The sequence below is a fragment of the Anolis sagrei genome, chromosome 2, assembly GCF_037176765.1.
Source record: "Anolis sagrei isolate rAnoSag1 chromosome 2, rAnoSag1.mat, whole genome shotgun sequence".
Taxonomy (NCBI): domain Eukaryota; kingdom Metazoa; phylum Chordata; class Lepidosauria; order Squamata; family Dactyloidae; genus Anolis; species Anolis sagrei.
Window position 1 is genome coordinate 223,086,219 of NC_090022.1, and position 17,882 is coordinate 223,104,100.

Consider the following 17,882-nt stretch of genomic DNA (forward strand, 5'->3'; position numbering starts at 1 on the left):
TAAATATTTGAGTTTCTTAGCATGTTTTCTAGATCATGTAAATATTAATTTTGTTACTGCCATGTCCCACCAATTTCAAAGGATATACTTTTACGCATAATTCAGTTTTGTTCCTATCTAACATACTGTTATAGTCTTCCGATTTGATAGTTTCAGATATTTCAATGCCATATTCATACTTTTAAATAGGAAATGTGTTTTTGAACAAAAACATCTTTTATATGCAGGTCATGAGACTGAAAATTGTGATCTCATGAAATCGAAAATATTGTTCAGAGTTAATGTGGACGTTTTTGGCCAACTGCATATGATATTATGTAATGGATCCGATCTGGCATAGATTTTCTAAACTTAAGTTGCTGGAGTGGAAAGCTTTAATCCTTTTGTAGTAGTGGCTTTAATCCTTTTTCTGTCACAGTCCCAATTATTTCTCCCATTTGCAATGAGAGGGAAGATCCCTATGACATCAGTGTGAGCCTTCTTCCAACTGCAAATAGCAGGCACAAATCCTGAATCCAACAGGGCACACAAAAGAGATCAAAGATTATATCTCCACCCCATTTTCAGAGTTCATACTCTGTTTTTTTTCCCCTAAATGAATGCTGAACCAAATTAATAAACATCACATGCTGTTGGCAAAAAAAATAAGCCACCAATTCAACTTCACATGCTACAAATTATCTGAAGAGAAAACCCAAAGGAGTAATTGTTACTGAAAGCAGTGTTTCTATATTGTAAAATGCACTTCTGCAGATCAGTATAAAATCATCTTTTTGCCTCTGTCCCTGGCATACAGAAGTGAGTGCTACAAAGCTGAGTCACATCAACACGGCTGGAACAGTATAGTCAAAAGCTAGCCTTTATTTGAATCATCTTAAAGAACAATGATTAGCAGAATGTTTAAACAGAGTTAACAGCGGCTAATGCTTAGACCTGATTTTGGAGTAACCCGATCTTAACAAAAGGGAAGGAACAGAAGCAAAGAAGTTAGTCAATACTGTGTTATATTTTTATTTAAAAAGGTTGGAAATAATGTAAATATTCTAGATCTCACATTGGCTGGCTTAGGCTTTGTAATAATGCAAGACATCCATAATAATCTCTGAAGCACACTTCCACATACAGAGTTCAAAATATCCTAAAGGTGACAAGACTGGTCTGAGGTAGTACTGCCCGACAGTCTGTGCCCTTTTTGCTCTCAAGCCTGACAGCCTTGATGTTTCCCTCCTCCCCATGCCTTTTAGACTTAAACCCAAACAAAGGATGACAACTTTTCTGGTCAGTGGCTTCTTGATTAGTATTCTAAGTTATTTTGGTTGCCACTAGCAGCCCTACAAAGTGTTCCAGGGAATCAGAATCTGGTCATACATAAAACTATATATCTTGCGATGTTAACAGGGCTCAACTTTAATATCCGTGCAAAGCTCCACTGGAAGTAAAATATTAAAAACTATACTTAGGTCTTGACAAAAAGGCCACATGAAGTTCGATATCACCCTTCCAAAAGCATTGTGCAAAAATTAAAAATGGTTCTCTGGTTGTAAGTCAATTTGTTTTCAAAATTTGTACCTTAATTACCAGAAAGCATCATTTAATTCTCACAGATGGCCAGTAGGTCCTGTTACTGGGAATTAGTCCTGGTATGTTTCTCCTGATATAAATGGGGAAAATGTGTACTACAAAAGCCTTTGACACTATTACTGCCATGTTCAAGAACTGTAGCCTGCCTCTTTCTTGCTGATAAAAATCTGTGAGACAGAATCAGGGGACCTCTTGCCTCTAACTTCAAACAATGCTGCAAGGCAAATTCATATTCTGCAACATGGTCATAATCACATCTAACTTGTGTTGATACAGCTAGACCCATCCTACAGGAATCTTTCGATTTGCCTAATTGTATTTGTGTCCAAAAACAAAACAGAGCAATATTCCTCAACCTGAAGCTTCTAGATGAAGATTACAACTTCCATCACTCCAGCCACTGAACATGCAGTATGGTGCCAATGGAAATTTTAAGTCAAAAGAAATTGGAAATGCATGTAGTATAGGTAAAACCTACAAACATTTGACCTACAGAGAACAAGATAATAACAGTAAGCAACCTCCAATAGCAGATATGTTGCTACTCACATCACTGTTTTGTTTATAGTATTCTTGGCTGGTTTAGGTTTAGGCTGTTATAATGCAACACATCCATAATAATCTCTGAAACTCACTTCCAAATATGGAATCTGACATTTCCTAAAAGTAACAAGACTGGTCTGAGGTAGTACTTTGCCTAACAACATGTTTTGCTTTCATGCCTGATATCCTTCCTTCCCCTAAAATCTGGACCAACAGCTGCTGTTGAACTGCAAATCCAAGAAACTTTAACCAGCCTAATAAATGGTTGAATGATGAGAATTGCAGTTCAACAGTGCATTGAGGGAATGTAAGTGTATGTGTACTGACATAATTGAGTTGACCTTTGCTATAGTAGCTTTTTATTTGGAAAAATAGTATTAACTGAGTTCCCTTTATTATGGTCATTTGGTAACGAAAAGATTTGGAAACAATATGTCAGGGATGCAACTTAGAGATCTTTGAAAATTTAGCAGTCTTTCTGGAAGGACTGAATAATTAAATACACTGAATTGAAGCAAGATATTTTTAAGATTTTGTCTTTTCTTAAAGGACAGCTCACTTTACTTTAATAGAACAAAATAATATTTAAGCTTTATAGATCAAGTTTATAAAAATGCTACTTGCACTCCATCAAATTCTGTGATGCTTTCTATAGACACATAGTTATGGATCTATGCTTATCCTATTATACTGTTGTTGTGTACCTTTAAGTTGTTCCCAACCTTTGGAGACCCTAAGGCAACATTATCATAGGGGTTTCCTGGCAAGGTTTGTTCACAGGGGGTTTGCCTTTGTCTTCCTGAGATCAGAGTGGGGGTTTCCATAGCAGAGCAGAGATCTGAACCTTGTTCTTGAGGCTCAATACAATGTGCAAACTACTAGATATGATTTCTCTCTATACTGTCATTTTAAAAAACCTATCAAACTGATAGTTAGCCAAATCAAAATATCTCACTGAGTGTAAAGCAAAATCAGTGCAGATTTAGTTTACAGTATTAATGAATAGGAATAAGTCTTATATATTTAGAATAATAACACTGATTCTACTTTAGTTATGACTAGATGTGGAGCCACACCAATGTATTTAACAAGCTAGATTTTTTATTAGATGCTATTTCTTTCTTTACTTCTCCCCTGCCAACACATTGTCTCCCACACTGGGAACTATGTGAACAAATCTTCATATGTTTCAGAGTACAAAAAAGCTATTGTGAAAATGGTAGGATTTCCCTCCTCTCTCCACATGGGGTCTGCAGGATATAGAGAAGAGTATGAAATGTATTACATCACACTTGGCATTTCATTTCATTACAGTGAACTCTATGCAGAGGATACACTGCAATCCAGTAACTATGAAAACATTTGCCATCCACTATGACAAGGCTTAAAACACTTTACTCATGTTCGGTCCTTCATTCAGAAAACATAGTTACTCAATAGATTAATAAGTTAGATTGAGTTTGCATAAAAATCAAACTATACACTAACATAATGCCTTGAATCAAGCCAACTGTTAAGTAGATGTGGATGACGAACATAGGATAGACACCTGGAAAAGGGAAGCACATGTCCATATGAGTAGAACCAGCAGATTTTGGCAAGATGTTTTAGTCACATTAGGAATCGTTCTGGCTCTTTGGTGTCACAGAGAATAAGCTGACCAAGAGCCTACAGTTAAGGTTTGCAGGAAAAGCTGAGCATCAACTGTATGGAATTTCTCTTATTCAGGCTGAACACATTCAAATCTAAGCATTCACAATACATACATTATACAATATTCCTGGACAATCACAAAAATGAGCAGAATGAGTAAACTATGTAAGGCTTTAAAATTAGAAGCACAGTGTGTACTTGAGTATTAGTTTGTTAACAAATTAGGCTACATTTTAGGTCTAGTTTATATTTTATTCAAGCAAGATGTATTCAAGGGAAAGGCAACTTATTTTACTAGAGTTGTCGACATTCGTTTTCACTATAGAGGAGTACATTAGTTGAGTTCTCAGAATAATTGAAACAATTAGTTTTACATTTACAAACATTTAAATCAAAAATGGCAAATTGCAACTTTGCACATTTGCCAGTAAAAAAAGTCAGACAAATATTAGTTTTTATTTTTATCCTTCTTTACATAATTTCAAAATGGCCAAGTAGCCACATAAAAAGATTTTTAAATTTCTTATTGATTCCCAATGATCCATTGAAGTTGGTATTTTGTTATTTTAATATGGACAATGTTAATAGAGAATCAAGATTTTGGGTCTTTGTTTTGCAAAGCAACAATGGTCAAATAGTTTTTTCAGCCAGTAATGGTTCGGGAAAAGAGAAACATTAAGAATAAGACATGAAAGATTATAAAACCCTTATTTTGACTTGCTCTGCTATAACAGGGACTGCAAGTTCCAGTGGTTATTTTCATTCTTCTTTCATATTCCTTCAAATGTAATGGCTATTTTTTGCTTTACAACTGATTCAATTACACTTGTGCAACAGAATAGGTCACAGTAAAATCTGAGATGTTTTAAAAATATTGTATACAACCTTCTTTCTGATATGCTAAAGCATTTGGCAACACTTTTACAGCATCTGATTTTACATAAAATTTCACTTTATTTTTGTACATCTTAAGAAAAACTTGCAAATTGACTTATGTATAGCTTAAGAAAACTTGCGCAAAATATGTGAACTACACAAGCTTGCCCTCCTTATCTGTTTTTCCAGTTAATACTGGTATCAAAACCTTCATTAATTTATGTTTACAAATCATTACCTGTACACATATGAAGGCAACTGACCTGATTTGAAAACAAAACCATCAGGTTTCATGCTGTGGTTATCAAGATCTGCAGTTCTGCAAAGAAATTCACCAGCATGTAACTATACAAAGCAGTTTACAAATTCACAAGTTCCTGTGACACAAACTGTTTCAATCTTTCAAGATATTGTCCGTAAAGCTCAACATCATTGTGTCCTGCTCCTTCTACCCACAGTGGTTCTACAGGCCTTTGGCAGCGTTCAAATAAAGCTAAGCCATGTGAAAAGTCAATCACTTCATCTTCAGTCCCATGGATTATTAACACTGGAGATGTTATTTTAGAAATCTTGTCAATGCTACAAGAACATAGAAAAAGAATTAGTATGCAAGAATACACAATGTTACAAACAGCTGTCACACAATTTGTTTAAAATGTTATTTTTAAATCACCCAATAACTAATATTTTTCAGGTGGTATATTACATTTCATAATAGAAATAGAGAGATTATTTCAAAAATCTGCAGCATTCTGCTGGTGCTCCAGGAAGGAGGCAATGCAGCTCAATGCATTTTGCAATCCCCTCTTCCACTTCCCATACGGTTTCAGGAAACAGGTAGACTTAAAGGAACATAGTGAGAAGTGCTATAGGGGAAACTAGAGAAAGTGTCCCTCTGAGACCTCCACGAGCATAAATAATCCTTGCATTCAAAGAGATAGGGTTAGCTGCAACCAATATACTTAAATTAATATACTGTACAAACATATTTACTGTAAAACCAAATTCAAATGGCTGTGGGTGAAACTTCTCATTTTCTTGTTTAGTGCCTGGCTTTTATGTGAAGAACATGCCAAATAGCTTATCTCTAAGGCCTTTTAAGAATACTACATCTTACTTTGGGAATGCATCAAAGCAGTAGGTCTTCTTAGTATCAGGAAAAGCTACTCGCATTCCCGAAGTCAGAGGAGAATGAAGAATTACAGCAGCACTTTCATAACGAGCAGCAAGATCCACAGATGGCACTGTTCCAATGCTTTGGCCATATATAATCACATTTTCAGGGCGAATTCCGTACCTGAAAAAACAATTAGGATATTTCAAACTTGACATATGTCAGAAAAATAAAGTAGCCACTACCTATATGAATGAGCATGCTGAGAAATCCCAGTAGATCAAAGCACCCTGGGACACACATGGCATTTAATTTGAAATTACACTTTTAAAGAAAGGCAGACATTTGGGACCTGCAAGAAAATGTTATATATTCCCTGTTCCAATAAGCCAGCCATGCCAACCTCAATAATTTCCAACCCATTCTCCATCCCACATCTCGCAGATTTTTAGGAGGGCCTCCATTTTTGGAGAAGAGGCTGCATGAAAGAAGACACTTTCTGACCACATTGCCAAGTGACATGCAGTGTAAGCTTAGAGACACTGGCTGCCTCAATTTAATTCCTCAGATGCATCCTAGTTTTCTAATAAATCTTATCCTTAGTTATACTAAATAAATAATTTAGGGAATGTACACAACTGATTTTTTTTAATAATCCTATCATCATTTATATCCTGCCTTTTCCCAATTAGGGACACAAAGCAATTCATAAAAGTTAAAACAGTTGCAGCTCAAAACATGTCACATGAAAGCTAAAATGTAATTAATAATTAAATTATCAATAAAATCAAATGGTTAAAAACACACAATTAAAAGAAAACAAATAACAGTTTTATTCATATTTCTTCTACATTTCCATGCTTCTATTTACTTATCCACAGAAAACTTTTCCCACATGTAAACTTGCCTCATTATCAAAGGTACTCTTCTATTATCACCACTTACCTATCATGAATGCACTGTTTACAACTATTAAAACACTCACTTCTACTGCCGAAACAGAAATTTCTGAAATGCCTCCCACATGCAGTCTGAAATTACACTTATGAATAAAAAGGTACCCAGAAATTCATTGGTGACAGCACTACTTGCTTTCTTTTAATCATGAAAGTGTTTCACATAATGATCATTTGTCCACTGCATTCCTGTCTTGTTTCTAGAGTGATGTGTTTTCCAATCTTCATGTACCCAGTTTCCAATAATATGTCAGAAAACAAAAGCTCATAATTTTTCAAATTCATATAATTCTGCATATTAGGCAGAATCCCAAGTACAGTCAGTAAGAAATGATGATTCAGTTTGACTCAATCTAAATCTGTCAAATGTTTAAAAGGCAAACCCTCCATTAGGTGGGGGGAAACGGAAAAGTTAATAGTGTCACAATTGTCTTCTATCCTTAGATGTACTTTCAAGCAATCAACATGTGTTAGAACACTGCAAAGGATAAATACCTGGCAGCAGAAAGGTCTTAAAAATTCACCTGCGGATGATGAATGCAGAAATTAGTTAATCCCTGCATGGTGCCTCAGAAATATCAACCAGCCTCAGTGCAAGTCTCATTTATATATCACCAAAACACAGGTTAACCCAGATAATCCCTGCATGGTGCCTCAGAAATATCAACCAGCGTCAGTGCAAGTCTCATTTATATATCACCAAAACACAAGTTAACCAGATAGAAAAGGTTTTTTTCCTGACTATCTGAATAGAAAATCTCAAGCTTTAGCTCCTCTCTGAGAGATCTGGATTTCATAATTCATAAGTAACAACCAAGCCATTCACTGGGGCCAAAATACAATTGCTATCAGCTAAGCAGGTGAATACCTTGTGTTAGTTTTGACTAACCCCTTTCCCAAATGAGTATTTCTCAAGTGGGAACTTCGGCAAACCAGCCAAATACAGCTCACAAAAGAGGAGTCTGAGGAGAGACTATAATCTAGAAGTCTGTCTGTAAAAAAGTTAGGAGAGTCAAAGAAAGGGAAGGCCAGTTAGGAAGTGATGAATTGGTGAAATTTGATTGGTGTTTTGGGAGGTAGGAATGTGGAGAGTGTTCAGAGAGTTTGTGTTTCATTTAACTGTTATATACTAAAACTTTACTGGTTTTATTTTCTACAACTGTGTCAGATGGTTTCCATTTAAAAATTGAAACCAAGAACTTTTCACTTTATTGCAGTGAACTCACTCACCAACACAGCCACTTGTCTAGAAAGGCAGCCACCACCAGGTAAAAGGGCAAAGAGAATGACTGGAGCCCCAATGAGGGGCCAACTTGGGTAAGGGTTCTTTCAAAGTACTATAGTACTATTTCCAACTGTAAAAAAAGACTTCCATCTGATTAATCTGCATATCACGTTTAACAATTAAGTGTCAGAGGAACCATCAAGCCATGGGTGATGGTGGAATTTGTCTCTACAGCCCTTAAGGAGTGAGGAGAGATAACCATTGCCACTTTTAAAAAGGAAGCAGGGTTAGATCAATTAACAGAATTGAAAAAAGAATAATGAAACATTTTCAGTATTTCTAAAGTTATCTTAAAGTTGGATAAAGTAAACCGCTGTTTTTCAAGAATGCACAGCAACCTCATTTATTTAGTAAACCTGTTTTTTCAGAGACCTTATAAATGGATAGATATATCTAGAATTTGGATTACAGCCTGCCACTTCTTTGAACTAAAGGAAACATCCAGACATTAAATCCTGATAGTGAAGTCTTCAGTTACAGGCAGTAACATATCTTCTGAACACACAAAATAGTAAGTAAGATTTCTCTGAAGAAAGCCTCTAGCTTGGTTCTCCTTGGTAACAGAGGTGTATTAATTGAATGAACCCATGAATTTATTGGTGCTATACAATGTTTGCTAACACTCAACCGAGAATGCCCTTTTTCTTCACGAAAATACACTGACCACTCTCACAGTTAAATTTACTATTAAATGCGCGTACAAACAGCTCCTACACATAGTACAATAATATATCTATTTACCTTGTTCTAAGAGCTACCCAAGCAGCATCGATGTCAGCATACAAATTCTTCTCTGTTGGTTTTCCTGAACTTGCTCCATATCCAGAATAATCATAGGAAAATATGTTGCAATTAATCCGTGAACCAAGTCCTATGTAAAAGCTGCTCATCTGGCCTAAGTCAACAGCATTCCCATGTGAGAACAGCAAGGTATACTTGGCATTCGGGGAACAACGCACAAACATACAGGCAATCCTGTTGCCTTTGCTGGTTCGAGTCATGAAACATTCAATGGCATCTTTTTCTCTAGAAGAATATTGCCAGTCTGCTCGTTCGGAAAGATGTAGAGTCCAACGACTCCCACTCTCATCGCACATCAAAGTATAAGTAGGGTCTGGGGGCAAAAATGCCAGCTTGGATGCTATTTTTCCTGGACATGGTGGACAACAGAATAGGCAGCAAAGTTCACTAAAAGAAAGATTATTCATCTTCCAATCTGAAACAAGAGGAAAGAATGCATTATCTTTCATGTGAATTCCTGTACAACAAACATGTTTTCAAAAAGCTAATATAAAAGGAATTTTAACATGTTGAGAGGAGAAAATCAAGCACAACAGCACATACATCACCAACAGAATTTTACATTTGGTCATTCAAGATTTCTAAACTTCTAATGAGCTTTCTTAAACTTTGAGACTTTTTTTCATACATCAATTTTTCAATGTTTCTGAGAAGAGTTCCAAATATGTTTTAACTGTATATACAGTTAATGGCATATATTCGCATTAGTGTAGAGGGGAAATGTAAATACATTGAGAACAGTTCAGCAATTACCTAGAGAGGTGGAGTTCTCTCTGTACGCCTACAAAAAGAGGCTTGACAACTGCTTGATGGGGATGTTCTGCCTCATGCTTCTACATGAAGCAGGGGCTGAGCACAATGGTCCATAAGACTCCTTCCAATGCTATGACTGTTTTTCATTTTCACCAAAACATTATAATTACCCTGCTAAACTATTCTCAAAAGTGAAGCAAATCTGGCATCAGTAAAGGTTTGATTTTTACACAGATGAAGAGAAGACAGCTTAGTCTATCAACCAACTGGGCAGGTCTAATGCCACTAAGGAGAAAATTGTCACTGATCCACAATGGATTTGAGAGGATTTAATGTTCTCTAACACCAATATGCATTAAGCAAAACTCAAGAAGAGCACCTGTTATGAATTAATGTGAATTTATTGAATGGGATGCTCCACTATATTTTATTTATCAGGTATTTCTTCCCTGATCCACAAAGAGTTTTCCAAATGACACAATAAAAACAAATACTTGCATTGCTGGTTATAGATCACTAGAACTATCTACAGAGATTTGGGGGCAAGGGAAGCAGAGAGTGAAAAAATTGAAGGTAACGTAATCTTAGAAGAGGGCTGAAGCTCACTAAGTTTGGCTAACGCTGTCAACAACTCTGAGAGTAAAATATCACTAACAAACCTCAGTAATAAACCCAGTATACCACATTAATAAACATGTAAAAAGGTAAAGGTTTTCCCCTGACATTAAGTCCAGTTGTGAACTTGCTGCGCCACCAGAGGCTCCCAACAAACATGTATGCATTTGTAAAACAAACTATTAGCTAAGAAACATTTTGAAAGTCTGCATATGAGCCTCATAGCAATAGTTCAGTTAGTCCCTGAACTGATTCATGGCAATATTTCAATTATCCCCTTTAAAAGTTTGAGGCAACTTGACTTGTGTGTGTAGTAGTAACTTTTCCTCTTTTTAACTAATTCAATTCACTGTAGACATCATCCACTTACTTCTGTGACCACTGGTATAGAGGACCAACTGTTAGTTCTCATATGATTTATTACTTCAGGAGTGCATGTGATCTTATCAAGAGTATTAAGAAAACCAAAGAGCTATTATGTTTGCAATAAAAACTGTTCAAGTCTTTACATTCACAAGTGATTTTCTACAGGAATATTGCAAAATCTTTTGTTAAAAGACTTGGTTTAGCTGCCCATAATAACATCCATTTGAAATCATGGTCTCAAAATTTGTCAACTTTCCTGAAAGGCCAATTTGAGATGGAATCAAGAGATGGCAAACCAGTATGTCACTCTCTAAACCTAGGACTGGCAACATATGTCTAGAATGGAACTCATACTCTCAATTTCCCTTAATAGTGCTACCAAATTTTCACTGAATCATGGAGCTGGAAGGGGCTGCAAAGGCCAATCCCCCACCCCACTCAAATCAGGAAGCCTAGCTAGTGTATCCCTAGCAGGCAGCTGTCTGCACCCTACTGCGGTAAAGGCAAAGTATGACCACTAAAAGATTAGGTGCTCAATCTATAACTTCAGGAAGACATCTACCTTTATTCTAGAGCAGTGTTTCCCAACCAGTTGTCCTTGGACCACAGGTGGTTCTCAAGAAACCCCTCTCTTTTTGCCTAATGTTGAATCCTTCCTTCCTTACTCTTGAGGAGGCTGCTGCTGCTGCCAGAACCCCATTCAAAGCCTTCCTCTTTCAACCCAGCCATCCCCTCCTGTTGCCTGGGCCCGCAAGGATGGAAGCATCTAATGTCAGACAAAGAAAGGGGGCAAGAATGGCAGTGTTGGACCCTTCCTTGCTTTTCCGAGCCAGAGGCTACCGCCGCCAGAGCCCCAGAATCTATTTTATACAATTAAAGTAAAGAAGTTTCACAGTATAATCTTTGGAAACAAATTCAGATTATAAATTAAAGATCAGGCAGGCATTTTTTCAAAGGCAACCCCCCACAAAATGTGTTACAGTAATCCAAATGGCATGTAACTCAGGCAGCTCCTCATGCGGGGACATGAGAGAAGCCTCCCACAAGGATGGTAAAAACATCAAATCATCCAGGCGTCCCCTCGGCAACGTCCTTGCAGACGGCCAATTTTCTCACACCAGAAGCGACTTGCAGATTCTCAAGTCGCTCCTGACATAACAAAAAAAAAGTGTCACCATGGTCAGATCAGACATTTCTAGGAATGGGCAAAGCTCATAAGACTTGATTTAACTGTGCAAATATACTCCTGGTCACTGGTGAAACCTAGAACTCTAGACTCAGCGATAAGCCCAGAAGTATATTCAACTGCAAACCTGCATCTTCAGGAGGTGTAATCCCATCCAACACAATCTGAATCTCTATGTCCAGATCTGCCTTTTTAATAACCAGGAGCAGCTCAGTCTTGCCTTGATAAAGCTTCAATTTGTTTGCCTTTATTCATTCTATCAGTGATGACAGATCCTGGCTCAACATAGAATCCTATTCCTTAGAAACAGGAGGAAAGGAGAAATAAAGCTTGACATCTAAGCCTCAAACTCTGTAAAACCTCGCTCACTGGTTTCATTTAAATGTCAAGCAACATGGGACAAAGCAGAACCCCGAGGGACTCCACAAGTCAAGAGACACAGACTCAAGCAAGAGTTTTAGAACACCACACTCTGGGTTCTACCCTCTAGGGAAAAAAAACAGACGAACAGTGTCTCTCACCAGCAAGACTGCCCACAAGGATACTATTGTTGAGTACACGTAAAGTCACTGAGAATCCAGCAAAACCCACATTGACAAACCCGTTCCCAGTAAATGTCACCTAATAAGATGATCAAAGATGTCATCTAACCAGCTGTGAAGCTCTCTTTCAGATATGCATGCAACTGAGAGGTTGAACCATGCCAACCTTGCTGTTAATGGAATATCAGGAACCATTTGATAGCTATCCAACATAGAGAGATCTAGAATAAGCATTTTTACAGAGATCGCACAAAAGCTTCCTTCAAGCAGGCTGGACCCCTGTCTTGATGTAAAGAGGAGTTTATCATTCCCTTTACACAGCGTTTATTGGGATTTTTCAATAAACCAAAAGGAAATTATCTAGAACACATGTGATGACTCTCACTGCTCTAAGAATCATGTCCACATCTCATAGCTATAACTGAAAACTGCTGATCACCACATGAGAAACAGGAACCTGGGCTACACCCACTGTGCCTATCTCTCAAGGTATGCTCTCTTAAAACGGAATTAGTTAATAGGTTGCAGGAAGCAATTTTAAGGCAATATATGAATAAACCTATGCACTAATACACTTACTAATACACTTACTCAGAAGTATTTCCAGAAAACCTGTCTGGTGAAAAGCAACAGCACTAAATGGCCAGTGTCATACGCTTCATATAACTTGGGGAAATCATTCTATGTAATTGTTTCATTATGGTCATACATGTATAAAGGTTGAGCCTCTCTTATCTAAATGCTTGGGACTAGACATTCTTTGGATCTTTTCAGAGTTTGGAACACTATTATTTTTATATACTGAGTTAATAAGGGATGGGGGAAAGAGGGCTAGTCATGCGTTCAGAGCCTGCAGAATTTTTCAAGGATCCCTGACCAGATTGGGGGGTGGTGGTGGTGGTAGTGGAAGGGGACACACTTTCTCCCCTTTTAGCAAAGTAGCTGGGAAAATTCCCCTGCAAGCCTTTCTCTCTCTTTCTCTAGGTTGGATACAAGTAGCAGTGAATGTAATCACTCCACACTTGGCCTTGTGGTTGTTTCTAGGGAACCTACCTCAATGCCATGCATTGTCACCTCCCTTCCCCCTCTCACGTCTTCTTAAGGAAAAATTCAGCATGGATGCGTGACTAGCCTCCTTTCCCTAAAAGCAAAAAGTGGGCAGCTGGCAGCCAAAACGTCCAGTTTTTGGAATATTTAGGATTTCCTGATAATGGAGATTTAACCTATACTTCATACTCTAAGAGCTCACTCAACCTAGATATACAAAACATACACTTTTAAAATGCAAGTTGTTTTTACTAAAATTTGTGCCAGTACCTACCTGACAGTGGGTTTTTCAGGTAACTTCAGCTTAAAGTTTTATAATCATTATGAAAGATAAAAAGCACTCCACTTACAGCACTGCAAAGTATTAACATAGCTTTTGTATCACAAGTTTCCTTTTTCTTGAGAAATACTAGGGTAACCATAGTAACTGAGATACAGACCTTAATTTTGTCTGATTGAGCTATAGAACTACACATCTTTATATATTCTGTGGTGGTCTCCTACAATTCTATCTATTGCAATGTTTTGAGCAACACAAAAGTAGAAAGCAGCACTCTGGGCCAGTTAGTTGATATCAAAAGTAGCTCTAGTGGGAGCATACACGGGGTAAGAAACTATTCTTTACTTCCCTGTATTCTGCTTCCACCATGCAATTACTTCACGGGTCAAGAATGCAAGAGTAAGCTTATGTCAGTCTGGTGCTTTGACCTACAATTCCCATAATTCCTAATGTCATGCTCAGTAGAGCGCATGGGAGCTGAAGGGCAAGTTTCAGGAGGGTACTAGTTTAAGGAAAGTTCATTTGTACAAAATTCAATGACACCTACATCATCTCCAGAACAAGGTTTGCTGAAGAACCATGCTCTGAATCAATTTTATGTTAAAAACAAACATTTCCATAATTTTGAACAACTGAATTATGAACAGACACCAAACTACCAATCATTAGGGTGGCCTTCAAAAATAATAATTAAAATATTTTGAAAGTTCAAGTAAGAGCAAGTTGAGATATTACAGGTCATCATTACAGCATAATACATTTCTTTCATGTATAATCAAAAGAAAGTATATCTAAATTCAAGGTGATCTATACTCAAGAATTCACAAGAATACAAATTAATTATGCCCAAGAGAATAGCTAGCATGGTGCAGTGATTCAAGAGAATAGCTAGCATGGTGCATTATAACTCTAGAGATCAGAGTTCAAATTCCCGATCAGCCATGGAAACCCAATGGGTGACCTTAGGCAAGTCACTCTCAGCCTCAGAGCAAGGCAAAGCACCTCTGAACAAATCTTGCTAACAAAGCCCCATGGTTCACTTTAGGTTCACCATAAATCAGAATAACTTGAAAGCACACAAACATATGTTTTTTCAAAGATGAAGATGTGCCTTCGGAAACTATTTTAGATGCAGGAGACAGAAATTCCAATTCCATTTTGTATCCATTCCAGCAGCATCCTCGTTACTTTCATAGTTGCTATGATGGAAGGACACTTGTTATTACACTAGTGTCCATGCAAACCCAGCAAGATGAGCCCTGCATGGATATAGGCAGCATTCAATCTGTGTTGATGCTTTGATTCATTTTATTCTGCCAGCTTCCTGAAGATCACTAATTGTGGATGAATGGCAAGGGGAATGACAAAAGAAAACCTTTAGATCTAATTGGCATAATAGAAAACAGTCCGCATAGCTTTTCACTTAAGCAGATAAAATCAATGGATGGAACATGCTTAAAAGTGTTCTTTTCTGAATATTCTTCCATTTATTTCTGATACAAGCATAGGATTAGCTATCAAGAGTGAATTTGACACTTCATTGATAACAACATTAAGTAAATAAAGCATTTTTGTGACCAAACCATTTTTGATGCACTGTTTCGACACACTATGTGTATCTTACTTGATTTTCAAAAGTTCATGAAGTCAGATTTTAACTTAGCCAGCTCCATTTGTAGAATACAAATTAGTCTTGCAATATTGCATTGTTTGTATTATTCTACCAGACCACACTGGGAGTCCCCTAAGGCATATGTAATTAATAGTAATATTTATATGGTTTAATGAAGTACACTGCACTATTTACATACACATATATATTCTGTAAATTACCAGTGAAGCTGTCATCACCATGGAATGCCAAAGACAGAAGTTAAAGGGTACCAAAAACAGGTGTTTGAGACTAAAGATAATTCAAAGTCCCTATTTAAATTAAGCGTAATTTTAGAGAGAATATGGAAAACAACCATAGCACTTATTGCTTATCACTGGGTACCTTAAAATGAAAGATAATGAAGAATACCTAGGCTGTAAACTATATCCATGAACAAAAAATATATATAGTTATAATGTGAACTCTGTCTACTAGACTAATATAATATATCTTTGGAGACTTTTAAAGAGGCTAGATCAGTGGTTCTCAACCTGGGGTCCCCAGATGTTTTTGGCCTCCAACTCTCAGAAATCCTAACAGCTGGTAAACTGGCTAGGATTTCTGGGAGTCGTAGGCCAAAAACATCTAGGGACCCCAGGTTGAGAACCACTGGGCTAGATGCTTTGAATGTGATTTTCCTGCTCTTTTGGGTTGGACTGGATGGCCCACGAGGTCTGTTCCAGCTCTATGATTCTATAGTCAAGGATTACACTGGATGACTATATTCACCCTCCTAATCTTTGAACCAGTGGTAGAGATACTAGGAAATGATTTGTTTTCATTTTTCTTCAAAAACTGAGTATGTTTTATGAAGACCTTGTGGACTAACATGTAGAAAGTAATGCCAAACTGTAAGAAACATTGATCTTGGCAGCACCATCACCAACCAGCTACTCCCTAAAACATCTGTTTTCTTTCAAACAATCAGGATTGTTTTTTAAAAGAGAATGAAGAAAGTCACTACCCAAAACTAAAGCATGACTGAATAAGAATTTAATATTTACATGTAGCCTAGCACCACTGTATAGCATTTTGTATTAAAACAAAACACAATCTCCCCATTCATAACAACTGAAACCCCACATTGTGTGTAATTTACTTTCCCAGACTGGTACCTCTTTCCACCATCACAAGGCAGAAAGCTTAGGAAGCCTCAACTACCATCAGCTGCCAACATGTTTTCCGGATCGTTTTAGCTGGCTAGTTAAAAAAAAATGGGGGGGGGGGGGGAGCAAGCAAGCCTCCCATCATGTAAACGAGGTTCCTATTTAGATATTAAGGGCTAGAAATGGTTGCTAAAAAGGGAAAGGGAGAAGGAGGAAAGGGGGGAAAAAAGCTTTGTTCAGAAATAAAGCCTGTGCTGTTTGGCTATGCTGGTGAGGCACACATCCCCCTCCTCAAAGCGATGGCTCGCATACAAATGAGGCTGGCTGATTCCCAACCAAGGGTTTGGTCTCCTCTTCTTCGGAATCGCCGGGCGTAGAGAACGTACCCCTTTCTTTCAATCCGCGGGATGTGGAGAAAGGCAGGCAACGTTATCGATACTCAACCCCAAGACGCGAGGGTGGGAGCCTACTTCTCAGGGACTCTGGAGGAGCGTCTCCCTGTCCTCTGTCCGCCGCCTCCCCCTGCGAGGAGAGGTTTGGAGGGGTCTACGCCCCCAACTTCGCAGGGGTCGGGCCAGTCCAAATCAAGGGAATGGGGGGGGGGGAGGAAGGCGTAAAAGGGCTGCGGCAGCACGTCCAGTCGGTGGTCTCTGCCGGGGTTGCGCGCGCATCCCCGCTAGAACCTGGCCAGCTTTATGTGGGGAAAATGGCGCGGGGGGGGGGGGGAGGAATTAAGAGGGGGGGGATTCAACGAGAAGGGAAGGAAGGCCTCCCCTCTTTCCCCCCAACAGGCCAACCAAGGCCGCCAGTTGTTTCAGTTCCGCCTCAACCAATTAGGCCCGAGACCATTGGGAGTCAGAGCCGGCGCCGCCATTGCCGGCTTCTGTTTCTTCTTTTTCTCTCTCTCTCCTCCCCCCCCTCCCTCAGCGACCACTTTTGCCACGCGCCTCCCCCTCCTTCCTTCCTTTCCTCGCGCTCTCTCTCACCTCCAACTACGAGCGCGCGCCTGTGCGCGTGCGTCCAACTGCCTCGCTGGCCGGCGGCAGCGCGCGCGCACACACACACACACAGACACACAGAAGCGCGCGCGCTCCGACCAATTCCTCTCCTTCAAGGGCTCCTTCAGGCCGAGGAACCGCCGAGGGCTCGCGCTCCTCCGGCGAAGACCCGAACCGCTGGAGCTCGCGCCGGTCTTTTTTTGTTTCTTTTTTTTTTCTTTCGGTGGGAAACGGAAGCCCGAATGCCTCAGCGGATGCCGGATATGCGGCCTAAAGGCAGCGACCTTCCTCCTTGCCCGCCCGCCCGCTCGCTCGCTCCCTGGGTGAAAGCAGGACAGAAGAACTCCTCTAGAGGAGGCTGCCGACTGAGGCGAAGGGGCGGAGCCAAAGCCTCCCTGCCCGGCGGACCTGGCCAATGAAAAGCTCTCGCCTGGGAGGCGGGACCGTCGCTGCCAGAACCAATCCAAGCTTTCCTGGTGGAAAGAGAAGACCAATGGGAGAGCGCATATTTATCGCCGGCCCAATA

The 17,882-nt window shown here is 39.0% G+C and overlaps 1 protein-coding gene across 2 annotated transcripts; it reads right to left on the reverse strand.

The window, feature by feature from the left end:
* Positions 1 to 841: 841 nt before the first annotated feature.
* Positions 842 to 17,748, reverse strand: ABHD17B (abhydrolase domain containing 17B, depalmitoylase). Of its 2 annotated transcripts, none has more exons than XM_060762203.2 (4): positions 17,345 to 17,748; positions 8,750 to 9,224; positions 5,771 to 5,950; positions 842 to 5,232 (listed from the first exon to the last, which is right to left on the reverse strand). In XM_060762203.2, exons 2-4 carry the CDS (start codon positions 9,214 to 9,216, stop codon positions 5,013 to 5,015), a joined length of 867 nt encoding a protein of 288 aa, XP_060618186.1. In that variant the 5' UTR covers positions 9,217 to 9,224; positions 17,345 to 17,748; the 3' UTR covers positions 842 to 5,012. The 2 variants fall into 2 exon arrangements, with proteins under 2 accessions (XP_060618186.1, XP_060618187.1); XM_060762204.2 differs by lacking the exon at positions 17,345 to 17,748 and adding an exon at positions 16,745 to 17,044.
* Positions 17,749 to 17,882: the final 134 nt, after the last annotated feature.